Genomic DNA, 20,212 nt, shown 5'->3' on the forward strand with positions numbered 1-20,212 from the left:
TTCAGGTTAGTCTGGACTAAGGTGACATCCTACCTCCAAAAACCAAAAAAATAAATAAATAAAAGATGCTGGGCATGGTGGCGCATGCCTTTAATCCCAGCACTCGGGAAGCAGAGGTAGGAGGATTACCGTGAGTTCGAGGCTACCCTGAGAGTCCATACTGAATTCCAGGTCAGCCTAGGTTAGAGTGAGACCCTACCTCGAAAAAACAACAACAACAAAAAGATAGGGTGGCCGGGTGTGGTGACACATGCATTTAATCCAATCCAAGCACTTGGGAGGCAGAAGCAGGAGAATCATCATGAGTTCAAAGTCACCCAGAGACTACATAGTGAATTCCAGGTAAGCCTGGGCTAAAGCGAGGCTCTACCTCGGGGAAAAAGAAAAATGAAGCCATACATGCAACACACACACACAAAGAATTAATAATAAAATTAACTGTAGAGTACATGCCTGTAATCTCAGATATTTGGGTGGCTGAGGTAGAAGATGATGCCTGAACAATACAGTGAGACTATGGAAGAGGGGAGGAGAGGGAAGGGAAGGGAAGGGAAAGGAAGGGAAGGGAAGGGAAGGGAAGGGAAGGGAAGGGAAGGGAAGGGAGGGGAGGGGAGGGGAGGGGGGAGGGGGGGGAGGGGAAGGGAGGGGAGGGGAGGGGAGGGAAGGGCAGGGAAGGGCAGGGAAGGGCAGGGAAGGGCAGGGCAGGGCAGGGGAGGGAAGGGGAGGGGAGGGGAGGGGAGGGGAGGGGAGGGAAGGGAAGGGAAGGGAAGGGAAGGGAAGGGAAGGGAAGGGAAGGGAAGGGAAGGGAAGGGAAGGGAAGGGAAGGGAAGGGAAGGGAAGGGAAGGGAAGGGAAGGGAAGGGAAGGGAAGGGAAGGGAAGGGAAGGGGAAGGAGAGAGGCGTGATGGAGCACACTTATAACCCCAACACTTGGAAGGTTGAGACAGGAGAATGGAAGTCCACAGCCATCCTCAGCTACACTGGGAATTTGAAGCCAGTCTAGGTACATGAGACTTTGTCTTAAAAAAAATCAAACATACAAATAAACAAAATAAATGCTAAAAGATACTAAGAAAAAAATATAGTAAGGAAGTGAGAGGGTGGGTAAGTTATTTCATTTCATCTTATTTTTTCATTTTGTTTTTTCGAGGTAGGGTCTCACTCTGGCCCAGGCTGACTTGAAATTCACTATGTAGTCAAATCTCAGGGTGGCCTCAAACTCTACCTTGCCTCCCAAGTGCTGGGGTTAAAGGTGTATACCCAGTTTATTTTTTTGTGTGTTTAATATGTTTATTTTAGAAATTGTTGGAAGTTCTGTTCTAATCCAAAATTCATACAAATCTATATTCATTTAATGACCTTTTTTAGAGGTAGGGTCTCACTCTAGCCCAGGCTGAACTGGAACTCACTCTGTATTCTCAGGGTGGCCTCGAACTCACAGTGATCTTCCTACTTCTGCCTTCCAAGTGCTGGGATTAAAGGCGTGTGCCACCATGCCTGGCTTTTTATTGAGACAGGATCTCATGTACTTCAGACTGGCTTCGAACCCAAAAAGTAGCCAAGGGATGCCCTTGAACTACTGATTCTCTTGACACCACCTCCCAAGTGCTGGGATTAACAGAGGGACTATCTCAAAAAACAAACAAACAAACAAACAAACAGAAACAAGGTTGGAGAGATGCCTTAGTGTTTAAGGAGCTAGCCCGTTAAGCCAAAGGACCAAGGCTTGATTCCCCACTCCCCATGAGTCAGATGCACAAGGTGGTACATGTATCTGGAGTTCATTTGCAGTGCTAGAGGTCCTGGCATGCCCATTCTCTATCTGCTTCTCTCTCCCTTTAAATAAATAAATAAAACAGAAACAAAACAAAACACCACCAAATGCTGGGATTACAAGTGTTGACCAGTATACTTGGCTTCAATTATTTATTTATTATTATTTTGAGACAGGGTCTCATGAATCTAGGCTGACTTGGAACTCACCATGCAGGCAACTTTGTTGCTACCATACCAGGTCTTGTGCAAGGTTGGAATCAAACCCAGGGCTTCTTTCACATTAGACAAGAACTTCAGCAACTGAGCTACATCCTTAGTCATTGTTTTTGTTTGTTGGTTTGTTTGTTTTTGTTTTATGAGGTAGGGTTTCACTCCAGTCTAGGCTCACCTGGAATTCATTCTGTATTCTCAGAGTGGTTTCGAACTCACAGCGATCCTCCTACCTCTGCTGGGATTAAAGGCGTGCCTCACCACACCCAGCTTAGCCATCAATTTCAAGTTATTTTTTGCGGCACAATTGACGTACAATAAAGTGTATAATTTGTCACCTTAACAAATAAACTTTGACCACAATGAAAATAAAGATACCAATCAAAAACTTTCATTGTAGGCCGGGTGTGGTGGTGCACGCCTTTAGGCATTTGGGAGGCAGAGGTAGGAGGATTGCTGTGAGTTCGAGGCTACCCTGAGACTCCATATTTAATTCCAGGTCAGCCTGGACTAGAGTGAGACCCTACCTCGAAAAACCAAAAACCAAACAAACAAAAAAAACTTTCATTGTGGGCTGGAGGGATGACTTAGCAGTTAAGGCGTTTGCCTGCAAAGCCAAAGGACCCAGGTTCAATTACCCAAGACCAACGTTAGCCAGATGTACAACGGAGTGCACGCATCTGGAGTTCCTTTGCAGTGGCTGGAGGCCCATTCTTTCTCTGGTGCAGCCATTCTTTCTCCCCCTCTTTCTCTACTAATAAATGAAAACAAATAAAATATTTAAAAAAAACTTTTTGAGTGATTGGAATCATCTGAGCTGCTGTGGAGCGACAGACTAAAATCAGGCAAAGGTGTACACAAGAGAGCCATCAAGGGCTGGAGAGATGGCTTAGCGGTTAAGCACTTGCCTGTGAAGCCTAAGGACCCCGGTTCGTGGCTCAATTCTCCAGGACCCACGTTAGCCAGATGCACAAGGGGGCACACGCATCTGGAGTTCGTTTGCAGTGGCTGGAAGCCCTGGTGTGCCCATTTCTTTCTCTCTCTCTCTCTGTCTCTTTCTCTCTCTGTCAGTCTCAAATAAATAAATAAACAAAAAAATGTAAAAAGAAAGAAAGAAAGAAAGAAAGAAGGAAAGAAAGGAAGAAAGCAATCAAAAGGAGGATGAGAACTGGAAAGCAATCAAAAGGAGGATGAGAACTGGAGAGATGGCTCAGTGGTTTAGGCACTTGCCTGCAAAGCCTAACAATCTGCATTTGATTTCCCAGTATCCACTTTTTGTCAGCTGCAAGAAGCTGGGCGTGGTGGGCCACGCCTTTAATCTGAGCACTGGGGAGGCAGGGTTAGGAGGATGGCCATGAGTTCAAGGCCAGCCTGAGAATACAGAGTGAATTCCCGGTCAGCCTGGGCTAGACTGAGACCCTTCCTTGAAAAACCAAAAAGTGGTGCTAGCATCCGGTGTCCTTTGCAGAGGATAGAGGCTCTGACACGATCATTCTGTCTGTCTGCTTACAAATAAGATAATGGTAGCTTGGATCAAGGAGGTAAACGATGGCTGTAAAGAAATCGCTAATTTCATAACTTCTTGCTGCTTATCCATTCCATTCTGAATAGGCATTTTATTCATTTATTATTACAACTCTTCCACTAGCTCTCTATTGTCTTCAGGCTAAAACTTCTAACTCCTTTAGCCCCTCCCCCACCCACACTTCTTCTGGCTGTTCCCCTCCACTCTGCCTTCTTTTTCTATTTCCATGATACAGCCCTCCTGCAGGTCTCAAGTCTCACTTCTTCAAGGAAGCCTTTCAAAGTTGTCCACTGATATCCCGCCCCCACCCATCTTGAACCTCCAATTGCACTTAGTGTTAATACTTTAAATTTATTCTTTAAAATTTTTTCGGGCTGGAGAGACGGTTTAGCGGTTAAGGCGCTTGCCTGCAAAGCCTAAGGCCCTAGGTTTGATTCCCCAGTAGCCACCTAAGCCAGATGCACTAGGTGGCACATGTGTTTGGAGTTCGTTTGCAGTGGCTAGAGGCCCTGGAGTGCCCATTCTCTTTCTCTCTCTCACCGCAAGGACCCAGGGATGGCGGTGTGGAAGCCCTCTTGCGCCCTCCCCAAGGGCTTGCTGCTTGGGCCTATTGCTACCGCAGGCACTTGCAGCCTTAGTGTCTGCAGCAGTGTGCTAAGTCGTCCATCCTCCCCTCCTCCTTAGGCATCTGCTCTGCATTAGTCTGTCCCAGGCCTCCGCAGGCGCCGATGATTAAATCATCATCATTAACCGGGGCCTCCCCCCACCATCCCCGGCAGCAGGGGGCGGATAGAGGGAGTGTCTCTCCTTCCCCTCGCCACCCCGGGCAAGGTCTTCGAGACTCCGCAGAGCCGCGAGAAGGCCATCTGGATGGAGATCAGCGACGCGGACTCGACCTGGATGGCATTAAAACGAAGGGGACACAGGAGGGGCTTCTTCAGTCGGATCGCGATCACAGGGACAGTCGTTCCTGAGCAGTAGTGGGTGGTGATCGCCCAGCCTTTCGGATACCCCAGCCCTTCTCGGGGTCGGAAAGCTAGTCCTAAGGCGGAGTAGGGTCCTAGAAGTGTACTCCTACCCGAGGTCGAAGAGCTACGACCCTTCCCCGCCCACCACCCCTCGCCCTAATAACGACCGAGGAGGGGGAGGGGCCAGCGGGGCTCAGGTGAGCACTAGGGGAGAGAGGGACGTGGGCGGGGCATCGCAGAGGATGAACAAATCAAAAAAGACCTAGGCCCTGGTTGCTAGGAAACAAGTCCCGCCCCGCAGGCGGCACCGGAAGTGGCGGGCTGGGATCAGCCTTTAAGATGGCGTCTCCTCAGGGGGGCCAGATTGCGATCGCGATGAGGCTTCGGAACCAGCTCCAGTCAGTGTACAAAATGGACCCGCTACGGAACGAGGTGCAGGGGCGGCAGGGTTACTGCTGTGGTCCGCTAGCGGTGCGAACTAGAGCGGGCTAGAGGACGGGCGGTGGTTGGCCGGGCGCCCAGTGCGCCTGCGCAGAGACAGGGTACTCGGTACGCATGCGCGTTTGCGGTCCGGTTGCCAAACGCAGGACTAGAACGCCTGCGCATTGTGCTTACGACGCTGGATAGTCTCCCCGGGGAAAGGAGGGTCGGGCGAGTCCTTTGGAAGGGAGCCCCCCTCTGCGCAAGGAGCCCTCTGCTGGGCGGAGGGAGAGTGCCAGCCCCCGGAAATTAATCCCCTGCGGACAGTACTGGGCACCGGACTTGACGGTGGAGTCTAAGAAAAGAGACTACTCCAAGCTCGGAAGTGCAAAGGTGAGGTGGGGTGGGCGTGAGAGATGGGTGATCGGTGACTGAGGGTGTGTCCACAGGAGGAGGTCCGAGTGAAGATCAAAGATCTGAATGAACATATCGTTTGCTGTCTGTGCGCTGGCTACTTCGTGGATGCCACCACCATCACAGAGTGTCTTCATACTTGTGAGTGCTCTGGAGCCTTCCCAGTTCTTCCAGGCCCTCCTCCTCACCGAGTTGACTGACAGCCTTTCTGCTGGCAGCCCTACTCATTCCACGAACCTGGTTCCAAGAGGCCCTGCAAGTTTTCTTGTTCTCTTGTAGTCTGCAAGAGTTGTATTGTAAAGTACCTTCAAACCAGCAAATACTGCCCCATGTGCAACATCAAGATCCACGAGACACAGCCACTGCTCAACCTCAAACTGGACCGGGTCATGCAGGACATTGTGTACAAGCTAGTGCCTGGCTTGCAAGACAGTGAGTGGTCAACTTGTCATTGTGGAGCCTCTTGACTCTAATGCTGGGTGGTAGCATGAGGTGACAAAGGTTTTGATGGGAATTATGTAAAGAGATCAAAGGGCTGGAGAGATGGCTCAGTAGTCAAAGGTACTTGGTTGCAAAGCCTGATGGCCCAGGTTCAATTGCCCAATACATATATCAAGCCAGATTCACAAATTGACGCGCGTATCTTGTGCCCATTCTCTTTCTCTTTTTAAAGCTTAAAGAGAGAGGGGGGGGGGCTGGAGAGATGGCTTAGCAGTTAAGGCAATTCCCTGCAAAGCCTAAGGATCCAGGTTCAATTCTCCAGTACTCATGTAGGCCAGATGCACAAGATGGCACATGCGTCTGTAGCTTGTTTGCAGTGGCTGGAGGTCTTGGCACGTCTATTCTGTGGCTGCCTCCCTCTGAAATAAATATTTTTTCCCCTCAGGTTGGGTCTCACTCTAGCTCAGGCTGACCTGGAATTCACTCTGGTCTCAGGGTGTCCTTTAACTCTTAGCAATCCTCCTACCTTGGCCTCCTGAGTGCTGGGATTAAAGGCATGTGCCACCATGCCCAACAAAATAAAACTTTTTTTTAAGCGAGAGACCAACAGCCAGAGAAACTAGAAGGGTGGACTAATATTTTATTCCCATATTTTACCCCATTCTAGGTGAAGAGAAACGGATTCGAGAATTTTACCAGTCCCGAGGCTTGGACAGGGTCACCCAGCCCAGTGGGGAAGGTATGTCTCTGGCAGTGGGAGGGTCAAGTAAAGCTCCTTGAGCATTCTTCCTACCTACCTTTGCTGTTGGGGGTGGGGGAAGAGCTGTGGAGCCTGTGTAAGCCTCTTGCACCTTCTTGTTCTCAGAGCCAGCCCTGAGCAACCTCGGCCTCCCCTTCAGCAGCTTTGACCACTCTAAAGCACACTACTATCGCTATGATGAGCAACTGAGCCTGTGCCTAGAGCGACTAAGGTCAGGGGCAGGTGGGGTTGTGTGAGGGCACTGCTGATAACCCGGTCAGGGAGGCAATTGGGTAGAGGTGACTTAGTGGTAGAGTGTTAGCCTCCTTGAAGAGAGTATACTATGGCTGTAGGTGAGGAGAGGGGGAGAAGGAAAGATGGGGCTCCCTAACCTGTGTTGGTTTCCCTCCAGTTCCGGCAAAGACAAGAATAAAAATGTCCTACAGGTGAGAGGAGCTGAAGGGAGGGCCTCTCTAAGGAGACTTATCTCCCAGTGACTCTTCCCTCACATACCTGTCTTCTTCCTTCCCTTCCTGTCCCTAGAACAAGTATGTCCGATGTTCTGTTAGAGCTGAGGTACGCCATCTCCGAAGGGTTCTGTGTCACCGATTAATGCTCAATCCACAACATGTGAGTAATCCTACAGTGAGGTGTTTTTTTTTTTTTTTTCCCCAAGGTAGGGTCTCACTCTGGCCCAGGCTGACCTGGAATTCACTATGTAGTCTCAGGGTGGCCTCGAACTCATGGCAATCCTCCTACCTCTGCCTCCCAAGTGCTGAGATTAAATGCGTGCACCACCACGCCCGGCTACAGTGAGTTTTTTGAATGAAGGATAATGTGCTGACAGGGAAGGAGCATGGTGGCCCAGTCCTGTAATCTCAGCACATAGAAAGCTGAGGCCAACCTAGGTTAAATAGTCTGAGGCTAGCCTGGGCTACAGAGTGAAACCTTGTCTGAAAAACAAAAACAAAAGGGAAGAGCAAAGTTTTGGGTTGACCAGGGTATTACTAGACCAAGAAAGTTCCTAACACTGTGTCACTCCTCTATCCACTTCCCTCCTAGGTACAGCTCCTTTTTGACAATGAAGTTCTCCCAGATCACATGACAATGAAGCAGATATGGCTGTCCAGATGGTTTGGCAAGGTAAGCCAAGGCCAAGGCAAACTCCAGGGCAAGGGAGTGCTGGAGGTCCCTGTAGATAGTAATGGCCTACTGACAACGTCTCCTTGTTCTCTTCTTAGCCATCCCCTTTGCTTTTACAATACAGTGTGAAAGAGAAGAGGAGGTAGGGGTCAAGCTCCTACCCATCCCTTTCCCCTTCCCTTCCCAGATATTTATGTGAAATTAACTGTGGCTTTATTTTTTGAAATAAAAGCTTTTAAAAAGCATCTCTGCTTCCTCTATATATTCAGGTTTTGTCCGATGTCCTTCTTCCCTCAAAAATCCTTTTAAGAGACTGGGGAGATGGCTCAGTAGTTAAAGGTGCCTGTGCAAACAGGATTTGCAAAACTCCTGCTGGCCCAGGTTCTGCTCCCCAGTCACCCACATAAAACCAGATGCAAAAAGTGACGCAGGTATCTGGTGTTTCCTTTGCTGAGGAAAGATACCCTGGCATACACATACACTTAAAAATGTGTTAAGATTTTTTAAGAATTCTTTTGAGGGGGCTGGAAAGATGACTCAGGTTATAGGTACTTGCTTGTAAAGTCTGGTAGCCCAGGTTCAATTCCCAAGCCACCCATGTAAGGACAATACAAAAAGTAGCACAAGCGTCTGGTCTTCATTTGTGATAGGAGGCCCATGCACAAACACACATGCAAGTAAAAAAAAAAAATGCTTTTGTTTTTTGGAGTAGGGTCTCGCTCTAGCCCAGGCTGACCTGGAATGCATTACATAGTCTCAGGCTGGCTTCAAACTCTGTCTTTCTACCTCTGCCTCCCAAGTGCTGGGATTAAAGGCATAAGCCACCATGCCCAGCTAAATTATTTTTTTAATCCTCTTGAATCTCACTGAAAGAAGGGCTCACCTTGCCAAGATGTGCCTTCAAGGTCTTGCCAAAGCAGAGGGTTAGAGGACTTCAGCAATGAGCTAACTGAAACCTGGCAGCCCTCAGCCCTTTTCAGAGAACGACTTTCCATGAGACTGCTTACTGGGTGCTCACTGCCCTGTGCTGTGGATCTAGTACCAGCCTGAAGGACAGCTGGACTTGGACAGTGGCAGCTGCAGGACTGAAGAGAATGATATTTAAAGAAAAACCCGTAGAATTGCATCCTGGCCCCATGATCTGGGAAATAGAAGTAGAGATAGGGAGGATCTGACCTATGGGATCTGGCTGGGCCTAGACCATCCACACAAGATTCGCTGGCCTTGGTCACTGGGGCAAGGTGCAACCAGGGTAAAGAAAGGGTCATTGAGGAGAATGACTGATGTGGAGAACAAGGACCTGGTCAAGGAACAAGAGGGAAGTGACAACTCTCCACTGACTAGCAAGCATTTCTTGTGTATAAGTCCAACATGCACACTGTGCTGTAATAGTGGGCCCAGCCAGGGAACCAGCAGCACGAAGAGGACAGCAGAAGTGTTGGAAGAACGTGAGTAAAGCCTGCATCACTGGCCGGAACCTGACTCCTGGACTTCAAAGGGTGTCGTGGGGGCAGCTTGAGGGTGGACGAAGGCCCTGAGCTTTCATGGATTCTATCCCTAGACTTGTGGTCTTGCTTAGGCAGGGTAGGGGTGGGGGCTAACCTGAGTTTTTTCAGCTTCTGTTACACTGCCTAGAAATAACACTTAGGCACAGATGGAGAGTACTGGGCCAGGCAGAAAGTGCTGAGAAAGAGTGTGAGTAAGCTAAGGATGTGGACATCTGTAATGCCAACACTTGTGAGGCTGTGGCAGGAAGATTGCAGAGATTTTGAGACCAGCCTAGGCTATGAGAGACCCTGCTCCCCGCCCCCCCCCCCCCAAAAAAAAGGTATTCGACCTTGGTTACAATTCCTTCCTGGCAGTTTTCTGTTGGCCTTAGCCTGGATTGCAGGGAGTAGGATCGCACCTCCTTGAGGAAACTTTCCCTTCGCCCTAGCCCTAGCTGAGCTGTTTCTAGCGCTGGGCCTGTACACCAGCAATGTCTTGGGTTTGGGGTTACATTTGTCTTACTGGAGAGCTCCCCACTCCCCGACCTAAACCCTGCATGTCAGAAGGCACACTGGAACACCGGCCCCCAGGCTGTGCTGTGGGAGTTAACATAATAGCGATCTCGGGAGTGAGTCAGGGAGTGAGTCAGTCGTGCGAGCTGAGCTGGGCTGGGGAGTTGGGCAGCAGTCAGCCTAGGTCTCCGCTGCTCAGCCCGCCACCTGGTTTCCTCAGCCCTGGCGGATGGCCCAGGGGCTGCAGTGGTAGCTGCTGCTGAGTGTGCGGGCTCCATGTCGCCCTTCGCACCCTGACCCCACCGTCATTCACATCACAGCCTGTGCCAGCGTTAAGCAAAACACGCCCACCTGTGCACTATAGAACTGTACTCTTTGGAGTCTTGGGGGACACTGCTCTAATGGGAGGAGTTCCCCGTTTGGTTTTGGGGTTTTTCTTTCTCCTTCTGCAATTCTCTTCCAGATCTTGTGAGGAGGGAGGAGATGGGGAAAAGACATTTCTAGAACAGCGAGGGGGAAGGTCCCAATACGCAGCTGTCCCTGGCATCCAAGTGGGGAGGGGGGTGGCCATGATCATCTCAGCAAACTAGCCCCCAAAGCGGAAAAACTCAGACTCGCCACTCCAAAGGCAACGGAACTAAAATTTGGTGTCAGAATCCATCTACCTTGCAGTAACAGAAACAGAAGAGCATCTCAAGTCTGGTGGTGATGGCTCATACCTGTGATCTCAACACTTGAGACGGTTAGGCAGTAGGATGCCTTGATTTCAAGGCCTGCCTGGGCAACATAAGCAAGACCCTGTCTCAAATTCCACCTCCCCCTAAAAAAAAAATCCCAAAAATGAGATGGGTGTGGTGGCACACACATTTTTAAAAATATATTTTATTTGTTTACTTGAGAGAGAGAATGGGCGCTCCAGGGCGTCGGGCTACTGCATGTGCCTCCTTGTGCATCTGGCTTATGTGGGTCCTGGATAATCGAACTGGGATCCTTTATCTTTGCAGGCAAAGGCCTTAACTGCTAAGCCATCTCTCCAGCCCTGGCACATGCCGTTAATCCCAGCACTAGGGAGGCAGAGGTAGGCTAGAGTGAGACCCTACCTTGGGAAAGGGGGCGAATCCCAAAAAATGCAGGAGATGGGAAGACCTTTCCTTCACTGATGCCGTTAGCCTGGATTTTTATTATTATTTATTTATTTGAGAGGGAGAACATGGGCACACCAGGACCTCTTGCCACTGCCAACAAACTCCAGAAGCATGTGCCACTTTGTCTTTACATGGGTACTAGGGACTTGAACTCTGGGAGGTATGTTTTATAAGCAAGGACCTTATATACTGAGCCATCTCCCCAGCTCTTAATTTTTTCTGAGGCAGAGTATCATCCTAACCCAGGCTGACCTGGAACTCATTCTGTGGCTCTAAGCTGGCTTCAAACTGGGGACAATCCTACCTCAGCTTCTTGAGTGCTGGGATTAAAGGCATTCACCAGCATATTTGAACTTTTTTTTTTTAAAGATTCATTTTTATTTATTTATTTATTAGAGACAGAGAGAGAGAGAGGGAAAGAGAGAGCTATAAACTGAGAATGGGCCAGCCAGGGCTACCAGCCACTGCAAACGAACTACAGATGCAGGTGCCACCATGTGCATCTGGCTTATGTGGGACCTGGAGAATTGAACCTGGATCCTTATGCTTCGCAGGCATGTGCCTTAACCATTAATCCATCTCTCCCACCCTGAACTCTTTTTTTTTTTCTAAGGTAGGGTCTCACTCTAGCTCAGGCTGACCTGGAAATCACTATGTATTCTCAGGGTGGCCTCGAACTCTCAGCAATCCTCCTACCTCTGCCTCCCAAGTGCTGGGGTTAAAGGCGTGCACCACCACGCCTGGCTCCTGAACTGTTTTTTAAAAATAGTTTTTTATTTTTATTTGAGAGAGAGAGAGAAAAAAATGGGCACATTAAAGCCTGTATTCACTACAAATGAACTCCAGACACATGTGCCACCATTTGCATCTGGCTTACACAGGTAGTGGAGAATTGAACCTGGGTCCTTAGGCTTCTCAGGCAAGCACCTTAACTGGTAAGCCAACTCTCGCCCCCCCCCACACACTTTTTTTTTTAACTTTCTGTTGTTTTCTTTTGAAGTAGGGTCCCACTCTAGCCTAAACTGACCTGGAACTCTAATTCCAGGCTGTCCTTGAACTCACAGCAATTCTCCTACCTGTGCCTCTTGAGTGCTGGGATTAGAGGCTGAGCATTTATTATGTAGTCTCAGGCTAGCCTCAAACCCAGAGATCCTCCTACCTCTGCCTCCTGGATTTAAAGGTGTGTGTTGCCACGCCTGGCTTTTTTTAAAGACCTTTTAAGGACAATTTTCACATATTTATGTAACTAATTTGACAATAATCTTCCCATTATCTTCTCTTGCCCCTCCTCCACTCCTTTCACTGACTCCTTTCCTCCCAACAAGTGCCACTTCTACTTTGTTGTCTTTTCTCATTTTGTTTTTTTACAAAAACTGTAGCTTAGGCTGGTCTCAGACAAACTCATGGCAACCCTCCTGCTTCCACCCCCCATGTGCTGGAGGAGCAGGCAAGCACATCCCCAAGATGGTTCTTGCTCACCCAAAGGGATTATTGTGATGAGCTTCCAATCCTGCTTGCTTTTACACTTAGAATTGAGAGGCACATTCACATTTATTGAGACTATGTGTCAAAGAGAGGGTAATGAGGGGGTAGCATTCCTGGATGTGGGAACTCTTAGTGAGAATTAAGGGAGTCCTGAGATGGGAAATAAGGAGGAGTGGCTGGGGGGAGTATGGGAAATATGAAACTGGATGGGAATGGGGAGGGGAGAAAGCATCGTTAAAAGGGGAGCTGAAGAGCTCTTAAGTCCAGCACTCGGGAGGAACAGAGGTAGGTTGACTGCTTTGAGTTCAAGGACAGCCTGAGACTACATAATGAATTCCAGGTCAAGGCTAGAGCAAGACCCTAAAAAAAAAAAAAAAAAAAAAACACCTGTGAGAGTAAGGAGAAGGAGCTGTATGGAAAAATCCCAAAGTGTCTGAAAAGACAACTGAGGAGGGGAACTCTCGGGGTAGGAGAGATTGCATGAGAATCACGGATGCTGGGATGGCAGGAGTCAGTGGATGGCCAGGAAAGGGATCCTAGCTGGGAGAGCTCAACCGGCCCAACAGCCGAGCACTGGGGGCTTCTGCACTTAGCTGTGGTGGGGAGAAGTCTAGGAGACAGTTGAGCACACTCCCAAACCCACAACCTAGGTTTAATCTCTTGAAATCTCCCTCATTAATCACTCTCCCTCCTCCGGCCCCCCTCCGCGGATCTGGTTTCTTGCACTGATCACATTCCAGATGCTTCCCATGGTGGGGAAGGCCCCTTCTGTGGCCCCAGGACAGTCTGGATTAGTCCCTAGGTATAGGGATGACCTTGGTCAGGCCTCAGCTGTTGAGGACATCCTCCTTTTACCATGGAATCCGGTTACCTGAGCTCAACCTCAGAAAGGAGAAGGTAGACTGGAATATGGAAGGGTAGGAAACTCAGTGTTGGTCTGGAGAGACCTGCACACACACACACACACACACACACACACACACACACACACACAGAGGAATAATTGAGAGCAGAGGTAGAGAGGGACATAAAAGCTACATAATGGATCCATGAGTGAAGTCTGCAGTGTCTGTTTGGTGACATGCCTGGGAAGCGTAAGGTCAGGCAGTTCCTGCTGCCTCCTGGGATCTGCTTTAATTGCAGATTAAGTGAAACCACAAGGATTGTGCTGAGGGCTGAGGCCTGCTGCACAGGAGCTCTCCCACCCTCTTCCATCCTCCCCCCAACTTAATAACCAATTAACAAGATCCTGCAGCGGCTCAGCTTTCCATCCTGGCCAGGCTCTGCTCACTGACCCAGCAGTGGCTCGTTGAGCTTCAAGTGTGCTGCCCAGGCTGCCCTGTGGCTCTGTTCTATGTGAAGATCTGACCATTTGAGGATGGAGAAACCTTTGCCAAGAAGACCCCTCCCTCAAGGAAGCTTCTCATCTTTGTCAACTCTGTGGCTCTAGTACCCAAGCTAATCCTAAACCCTACTTGGGGTACTTGAACTGCAGGCTCCACTTGCTCATGGGATAAACAGGAGGACACACAGACATACTGAACAAGTAGTAGGAGATGCAAAGGTCTCTGGGGAAGATGTCATGAGGACAGTCCATGAGGGATCCCATGATCTTTTATCACACCCTTAACAAAATACTTAGAAGAATATGAGAATGGTGGCTCATGACTGTAATCCCCATACTCAGGAAGCAGAAGCAGGATTGCTTGTACTACAAAGTACAATCCAGCCAGGCGTAGTGGTGCACACCTTTAATCCCAGCACCTGGAAGGCAGAGGAAGGAGAATCACAGTGAATTCGAGGCCACTCTGAGACTACATAGTGAATTCTAGGTCAGTATGGGCTAAAGTGAGACCCTACTTTGGGGGAGGGGGAAGGAAAAAAGCAGGGACTAGAGAGATGGCTTAGCTGTTAAGGCATTTGCCTACAAAGCCAAAGGATACCGGTTTGATTCACCAGGATCCATGTAAGCCAGATGCACAAGGGGGCACATGAATCTGGAGTTCCTCTGTAGTGGCTGGAAGCCCTGGTGCACCCATTCTCTCTCTCTCTCTGCCTCTTCCTCTCAAATAACTAAATAAAAAATTTTTTTTTTTTTAAATGGCAAACTGAGGTTCCTAGGCTAGCCTGAGTTACAGAGTGGTATCTTGTCTCAAAAAATGAATTAGGGGGCTGGAGAGATGGCTTAGCGGTTAAGCGCTTGCCTGTGAAGCCTAAGGACCCCAGTTCAAGGCTCGATTCCCCAGGACCCACGTTAGCCAGATGCACAAGGGGGCCCATGTGTCTGGAGTTCATTTGCAGTGGCTGGAGGCCCTGGCGCGCCCACTCTACTCTCTCTCTCTGTCTGTTGCTCTCAAATAAATAAATAAGAATAAACAAAAAAAAATGAATTAGGGCTGGAGAGATGGCTTAGCGGTTAAGGCATTTGTCTGCAAAGCCAAAAGATCCGAGTTCGATTCTCCAGGACCCACGTAAACCAGATGCACAAGACAGCGCAAGCATCTTGGAGCCCATTTGCAGTGGCTGGAGGCCCTGGCATGCTCATTCTCTCTCTCAAATTAAATATTTTTTTTAAAAAATATAAAATGTATTTTAAAAAGAATGAGTTAGCTGGGGCTGGAGAGATTGCTCAGTAGTTAATGCATTTGCCTGCAAAGCCTAAGGACCCAGGTTCAATTCCTCAGTACCCATGTAAAGCCAGATGCACTAGGTGGTACAGGAGTTCATTTGCAGTGGCTCGAGGCCCTGCTGGGCCCATTCTCTCAATCAATCGATCTCTCTCTCTATCTCTCTGTTTGCTAATTTCTCTCTCTCAAATAAACAAATAAAATATTTTTTAGAATGAATTAGTTTTAAAAAAAACACGGCTGAGCCCACTCTAAGACTACATAGTGAATTCCAGGTCAGCTTGGGCTAGAGTGAGATCCTACCTCAAAATAATCAAAAAATAAAATAAAATAAGAAAGACAGATTAAATTGAAAAACGAATTAGTTAGCTAGGCATGGTGGCGTATGCCTTTAATCCCAGCACTCAGGAGGCAGAAGTAGGATGATCGCTTGAGTTTGAGGCCAGTTTATGGGTCTACATAGTGAGTTCCAGGTCGGCCTGGGCAAGAGTGAGACACTACCCCAAAGAAAATTTATGTATATATATACTAGAAGAACATGCCAGACTTGGCAGAGGTGTCTGTCTCATGAGAAGCTGGATGTATGAAGTATGCCCTTCAATTCAGGCTTCCATGGAGAGTATACCTACAGGGACACCATATCTGAACTTGGGGAACTTATTCAAAAGAGAGTGACAGATCCATTGGTAAACCAGCAGAGAGCAGGCCTTCAATGGAGGTCAGTCCTCACTGACAAAGAGCCCTGGACAGTTAGTAGCTCCAGGCCCAGGTGTCTGGGAAGCTGATAGGTGTTTAACATAGTTGGGACCTCTAGGCATTGACAGGGTAGACCTGGGCCCACTCACTTGCCGTGGTTTCCTTGTGGCCTTATTATTTCAGTCGATCCCCTCAGTCTAGTCGTCCCCAAGTCTTGCATCTCGGACCCCACACTGCACTAATTATTTCCAGCCACTAAAGATCTCTCTAAAAGCTTTTCACTGGAGTTGGTGGGGAAGCCGAAACCAGGTTAGGAGAAGGACTTAGCTAAGACCGAGGATCCTAGCACAATTACCCCTAATTCTTTTTCTTGAAACTGCAGCCTCTCAACCACTGGGGACCGAGAAGGCTATTTTATTGCTTAGGAGTTTATGAGCTAGAGTGGCGGCTAGCCCGGGAAGTCGGCGGTGAGCAGAGTGTGGGGGAACACCCCCCCGTTTGATTGTGCTGGGGCCACAACTGGGAGCAACAGGCTATATTCTCAGCACCTCTCTGACCCATAGAAATAAAGGTGCCGGGACACCTACAGACTCTAGACTCACTGCGGCCCACGCGAGGGATGTGGGGGTGCAGAAGGAGGGGACGTGGGGCTCGGGCCCTGTGTTAGGGGGCGGGTCTCAGGCAAGGGGCCCAGATCGGGAACAGATCGCTGGGGGACCCAGGCGGCTGTGGAGCCAGGCACAGCGGGCGGCGGGATCGCCACAGCTCGGCTCGCCATGTACTCAGGACGCCAACCTCGGACGCCCTTCACCATCGCAGACATTCTAGGCCCGAGCACGGTCCCGGGAGCACCTTCCGAGCCGCAGCTTCCGGAGCCGGGCCCCGATCCCGCGTCGCCTCTGTGCGCGCTGGAGGAGCTGACGAGCAAAACTTTCCTGGGGCTTGAGCGGCGCTCTGCGCAGCCTGCTGAAGGTACGGCGCGAACTTGGCGGTCTTTCTCTTCTCTCTCCTCAGTCCTGGCTGGGGTCACCCTTGTGTCTGGAGTAGCACGGACCGCTCCTCACCTCTCCAGCGTCAGTCCCCTGGCTGCGCGGCCGCGGGGGAGACGGGAACCACTCGCGGGGCCGCCGCTCGCCGAGTGCGGCGCGGTGACGCCCACCCAGCAGGACCGCCGGAGAATGAGACAAAAGGATGAGCCCGGGCTGGGGCCAGGTAGACAGCTCCGAGTCGAGGCCTGGGAAACTCCCGGCTACCTAGCCCGACTCCCGTCCACTCCTTCTCCTGAGGGGCGCGGCGTTGGGGGGTCCGCCTTTCCGCCCTGCCGGGCATCCCGCTGGGTCCCGTCTGGGCTCCCGGGAGGGCGGTGTTGGTCCTGAGGAAGTGTAAGCAGGACCCACCAGTCAGGCCGAGTGGGTCGCCTCCAGCACGGTACCCCGCGCATGCGGGTGCTCCGAACGGCCACGCAGCCTGGCCTGACCCTTCTCCAGGTCTCCTCCGACCCGTTGCACCCGCTCTCCTGCCCGAGCACACCGCCCTTATCCCCAGGAGCCAGCTAAGCTTTGCCCCTACCCACACATCACCCCGACCCTGCTGTGAGGGATGGTGGCCCGACTCCCCCGCCCCCGGCTTTTCCCTCGGGCCACACGGGCGGGAGACTGATCCCCGCCCCTCCGCAGGCCGGGCCGCCCCGGAAGCGCGGGGTTCCAGCGCCGCGGGCCGCAGACGCCGCAAGTCGCGCACCGCGTTCACCGCGCAGCAGGTGCAGGAGCTGGAGCGAAGATTTGTCTTCCAGAAGTACCTGGCCCCAGCGGAGCGCGACGGACTGGCAGCCCGACTCGGCCTGGCCAACGCGCAGGTCGTCACCTGGTTCCAGAACCGCCGTGCCAAGCTCAAGCGGGACGTGGAGGAGATGCGCGCCGACGTGGCCTCGCTACGCGCGCTGTCCTCGGGGGTCCTGTGTCACCTGGCACCACCCCGCGCTCCAAGCCCAGGGCCCAGCCGGAAGGCGCTTGACCTGTCCGATGAAGAGATACTGGTGGACGACTGAAGGCAAAGCCGCTGGGCTCCTCACCTCTGCACTGAGCCTTGTCGGGGATCCGGGTTGGAGGGAGGAGGTCACCCAGGTTTGTTCTAGCCAACAGTTCAGACGTCACCTTTCCCACTTGTTGAGAATAAAGTTGAGGCTTTGCTGCAGGGTGCCTCAGTCCTGACGCCTACGCTCAAGGCTGCAAATCTGATTACCCCAAGATTCGGTGCTGGCACGATGTAGGGTGCTTAAAATGTGATGGTTCTTTTACCCTTCGTAGTGGACCTAAAAGGTAGATGTATAGGATTATGTTCATTAAAAAAATCCCAGGGCCGGGCGTGGTGGTGCACGCCTTTAATCCCAGCACTCCGGGAGGCAGAGGTAGGAGGATCTCCATAAATTTCAGGCCACCCTGAGACTACATAGTGAATTCCAGGTCAGCCTGGGCTAGAGCGAAACACTACAAACAAACTCAAACAAACAAACACACAAAAAGACCCCATTATGTATCCATAGGAAATATGTTGTTAATAATTTTCCAAAAATAATAAGAAAAAACCCCAAAATAATATTAATTAATTTTTTTAAACGCCAGGTACATTCCTTTAATCCTAGCACTTGGTAGGCAGAGGCAGGAGGATCACTATGAGTATGAGGCCACCCTGAGACTACCTAGTGAATTCCAGGTCAGCCTGGGCTAGAGTGAGACCCTACCTCGAAAAACAAAACAACAACAAAACTTCATGCCTATAATCCCAACAACTGGGAAGTAGAAGCAGGAGGATTAGGAGTTCCAGCCCAGTCTTGGCACCATGAGATTTTGGCACACACCTTTAATTCCAGCATTTGGGAGGCAGAGGTAGGAGGATCACCAGGAGTTTGAGGCCACCTGAGACTATATAGTGAATTCCAGGTCAGGCCAGACTAGCTAGAGTGAGATTCTACCTCGAAAAACTAAATAAATAACTAAATAGGGCTCTAACCCTACCAGAGACCTGTGTGTGTGTGTGTGTGTGTGTGTGTGTGTGTGTTTGTGTGTTGGGGAAGTATCCCTTCATGACCAGTTAGCAGGAGGGTGGAATGCCTGGCTGGTGGGGGGAGCTGTAAATACATCCTAGCCTGGCTTCACCGCTGACATCTCTGGTATTTATTCTGCTAGCCATTACTCACCCTCCTGCAGGACGATGGGGAGGGAATGGAGCCCAGAGGAGAAGCTACAGGTTGTTCTTGCCAAGCTTTTGGAGACCATGTTTGGGCTCTTTCCTGTAATTTCATTTTTAGAGATGCCCAGAGGACTCAAGAAGGGTCATCTAGACTCAGCTCAGGAGGAAGGTCATGGAAAGGATGTTCCAGAGAGGTGAACAATGCTGAAAGTCAGGAGGGACCCTGGTGTTTCATACAATAGCCACCCCCTTACACACAAATGCTTTCTGTGAATAAATCCTGAGAGTAATATGCTGGGACAGAGACTTTTATTCCTCAATAAATGGCTTAGTGCTTTAAAATGCTTGCTTGTAAAGCCTGAAAACCTGGGTTTGATTCCCCAGTATTCATATAAAGTCAGATGAACAAAGTGGCACATGTGTCTGGAGTTCATTTGCAGAAGCAGGAGGCCCTGGAACACCCACTTACTTCCCTCATCCCCCCTTTCTCTCTCTAATAAGTACTTTTTTTTTTTTTTAAAGAAACTTGAAGGAGCAGGCATGGTGGTGCACGCCTTTAATCCCAGCACTTGGATGGCTGAGGTAGGAAGATCGCTGTGAGTTCAAGGCCAGCCTGAGACTACATAGTGAATTCCAGGACAGCCTGGGCTAGAGGGAGACCCTATCTGGAAAAACCAAAATGATAATAATACAAAATATAAAGTGGCTGGAGAGATTGCTTAGTGGCTAAGGAGATTGCCTGTGAAGCAAAGGACCCAGGTTTCAGTACCCATGTAAGCCAGATGCACAAGGTGGCACATGAATCTGGAGTTTCTTTGCAATGGCTGGAGACCCTGGTGTGCCCATTCTCTGCCTCTCTCCTCTTTCTGTTTGCAAATAAATAAATAAAATTATTTTAAAATAAAAACTATAAAGGAGGCTGAATCATAGAAGGCCAAGGACACCTTGAAAATGGTAAGGTGGGACACATCTCCATCTTCACATGATTTTGGCCACTACAGGTACTGACCCTACAAAGGGGAATTAAAGAAGCCAGAGTTAAAGGGAGAGAAATGTGGGCCAAAGAGAGAATTCAGGCATTCATTGCACTGTAGTCAGAGTCTAGTCTCCAAGGTTTTAGAGATATGAGGCCGGAGGGCAATGCTTGGCAGGGTAATGTGGCAGTATGTGCAGAGACTGGCAACTGTGGCCACTGCAAAGGGTAACAGTAAAGAGAATTCTCATAGATGGGAGAGGCGTGGATGTAGTCACCGAGGAGGCCTCTGTGCAATTCTCTCAGTGACTAAGATTAGTGACAACTTTACACATCTGGACAACTGGAAGAAAAATGGCATTGGGGACAGAAACAATGACCAGTGATGAGGAGAAAAAAATTGTCATTTGTGTATAAAAATATTCTTTGCAATTGCACTGCTCCTTCCATGCATATAGGTAA

At 49.9% G+C, this 20,212-nt stretch overlaps 2 protein-coding genes across 2 annotated transcripts; both read left to right on the forward strand.

Moving 5' to 3' along the window:
- The first annotated feature begins 4,791 nt into the window (after window positions 1-4,791).
- On the forward strand, window positions 4,792-7,880 carry Pcgf1 (polycomb group ring finger 1). The gene is made up of 9 exons (XM_004668259.2): window positions 4,792-4,910; window positions 5,348-5,453; window positions 5,592-5,744; window positions 6,421-6,492; window positions 6,619-6,724; window positions 6,905-6,938; window positions 7,036-7,122; window positions 7,555-7,635; window positions 7,734-7,880. The coding sequence occupies exons 1-9, from the start codon at window positions 4,818-4,820 to the stop codon at window positions 7,779-7,781; spliced, it is 780 nt and encodes a 259-aa protein (XP_004668316.1). The 5' UTR covers window positions 4,792-4,817; the 3' UTR covers window positions 7,782-7,880.
- An 8,484-nt stretch (window positions 7,881-16,364) lies between these two features.
- Window positions 16,365-17,635, forward strand: Lbx2 (ladybird homeobox 2). Its single transcript, XM_045152195.1, has 2 exons — window positions 16,365-16,560; window positions 17,265-17,635. Exons 1-2 carry the CDS (start codon window positions 16,365-16,367, stop codon window positions 17,633-17,635), a joined length of 567 nt encoding a protein of 188 aa, XP_045008130.1.
- Window positions 17,636-20,212: the final 2,577 nt, after the last annotated feature.

Source organism: Jaculus jaculus, chromosome 6, assembly GCF_020740685.1.
Source record: "Jaculus jaculus isolate mJacJac1 chromosome 6, mJacJac1.mat.Y.cur, whole genome shotgun sequence".
In the NCBI taxonomy this organism is placed as follows: domain Eukaryota; kingdom Metazoa; phylum Chordata; class Mammalia; order Rodentia; family Dipodidae; genus Jaculus; species Jaculus jaculus.

Bases quoted from the DNA above. Each gene is read 5' to 3' on its own strand.
- Pcgf1 (XM_004668259.2), top strand. From the start codon at position 4,818: ATGGCGTCTCCTCAGGGGGGCCAGATTGCGATCGCGATGAGGCTTCGG. The intron at 6,493-6,618 runs GTATGTCTCTGG...TCTTGTTCTCAG, and splicing joins CACCCAGCCCAGTGGGGAAG to AGCCAGCCCTGAGCAACCTC. The intron at 7,123-7,554 runs GTGAGTAATCCT...CTTCCCTCCTAG, and splicing joins TAATGCTCAATCCACAACAT to GTACAGCTCCTTTTTGACAA.
- Lbx2 (XM_045152195.1), top strand. From the start codon at position 16,365: ATGTACTCAGGACGCCAACCTCGGACGCCCTTCACCATCGCAGACATT. The intron at 16,561-17,264 runs GTACGGCGCGAA...GCCCCTCCGCAG, and splicing joins CTCTGCGCAGCCTGCTGAAG to GCCGGGCCGCCCCGGAAGCG.